Here is a 1621-nt window from a genome sequence, read left to right as displayed (position 1 = left end):
GAACTCAAACCCGCTGATCAAGAAGCTTGCTGCGATCTCTGCAAACCCATTTGACCGCTACCCACGACCCATCACAGCGCTGAACCTGTGAAACCAACTCAACTGTGGCAAGTAACACAGATCAAGAAGCTTCCTAAAGAGTGCGACAATACACTCAACAAGAGAACTTGGAGTAATGAGGCTCAAGCCTCGGTATCCAATATCACCACTGACAGATTTAATCTGTCAGTCAGAACAGAACGGTCAGTCACTGTTACTTCATTAGCTTGTTGTAGTTCTTCAAGTTTTCAGAATGACTGGTCGCGGCAAAGGAGGAAAAGGGCTCGGGAAAGGCGGTGCCAAGAGGCACAGGAAGGTTCTTCGTGACAATATCCAAGGCATTACCAAACCAGCGATCCGCCGCCTGGCTCGCAGAGGAGGAGTGAAGCGCATCTCCGGCCTTATCTATGAAGAGACCCGTGGGGTGCTCAAGGTTTTCCTGGAGAATGTGATCCGGGACGCGGTCACCTACACCGAGCACGCCAAGAGGAAGACAGTCACCGCTATGGACGTGGTGTATGCGCTCAAGCGCCAGGGCCGCACTCTGTACGGATTCGGAGGCTAAACGGTGACACTTCTTACCAACGGAGGCGGAATTCACATACAATTAACCTAAAGGCCCTTTTAAGGGCCACCCACATTCTCCTGTATAGAGCTCTGGTTACACCTCCATCCTATTCTAACCCGTTTTCATGTTACTTTCTCTGACGGGACGGATTTAATATTGGTAACAGGTTAAAGAAAGTTAGAATTCACAACAGAACTACCCAAGGTATGTGACCGTATTTCGTTAGAGCGCTTTATTTACTATTTTCTACGACCTTTTCATGTACACGTGAGATATATACTCTGCTATACTCCCTGTATACTATGAACTGCTCATACATAAATCAAACTATCTACAAATATTAGTTTAACGGTTTGATATAGCTTTCTCTGCACTTGACTGATTTAAATGAGTGCTTGTTTGTTCCATAAACACATGGTGTACATTACACATTTGTACAGTCTGCAAAGGAACATGTATCTGATCAACGCATTACTTGTATTTATTACTGCTAAGAAAAGAGATTACCTTTGTTTTATATATTTACCTAAATCAATGACAATGTTTAAGCATTAATTAGTGTATATTATATTGCTGTCATGTTATTTATGCTGTTAAAACAGAGTCCCCAAAACAAATGCTTCATATAATAGTCACTCATTCTATGTTCCATTCAATAGTCCCATATATTGGGCTTCATATATCAGCATTTGTTAAGGAAACAATGGACGATTTTTTTTTTTTTTTTTTTAGCATTTTTTGTGACTTTCTGATTCTTTTGTCACAACTGTAAATCACATAAATATTGATCGTGTTTTTTTTTTTTGTTTTTGAATCTACGAACATAAATGCAACCACACATTTCATGTGTAAAAAACATCGGGTTGATGGTCTCGGAAGCAACAGATATATATGAAGAGACGGTAAAAAGACGCCAACGCTTTGATATCTGCCATTCAAACAAAGACCACACGGTGGCAGTATTGCTTTAGAATTGACCTCTATTCTGGAACCTGGATTTTTCACATGATCTGA

At 41.0% G+C, this 1621-nt stretch overlaps 1 protein-coding gene across 1 annotated transcript; it reads left to right on the top strand.

Moving 5' to 3' along the window:
• Nucleotides 1–252: 252 nt before the first annotated feature.
• On the top strand, nt 253–680 carry LOC142486413 (histone H4). The gene has a single exon (XM_075585001.1). It carries the CDS (start codon nt 293–295, stop codon nt 602–604), a length of 312 nt encoding a protein of 103 aa, XP_075441116.1. The 5' UTR covers nt 253–292; the 3' UTR covers nt 605–680.
• The last annotated feature ends 941 nt before the right edge of the window (nt 681–1621 follow it).

The sequence above is a fragment of the Ascaphus truei genome, unplaced genomic scaffold (assembly GCF_040206685.1).
Source record: "Ascaphus truei isolate aAscTru1 unplaced genomic scaffold, aAscTru1.hap1 HAP1_SCAFFOLD_846, whole genome shotgun sequence".
NCBI lineage: Eukaryota > Metazoa > Chordata > Amphibia > Anura > Ascaphidae > Ascaphus > Ascaphus truei.
Note: the sequence above shows the minus strand (reverse complement) of the source record. Positions and strands in the feature narration are given on the sequence as shown.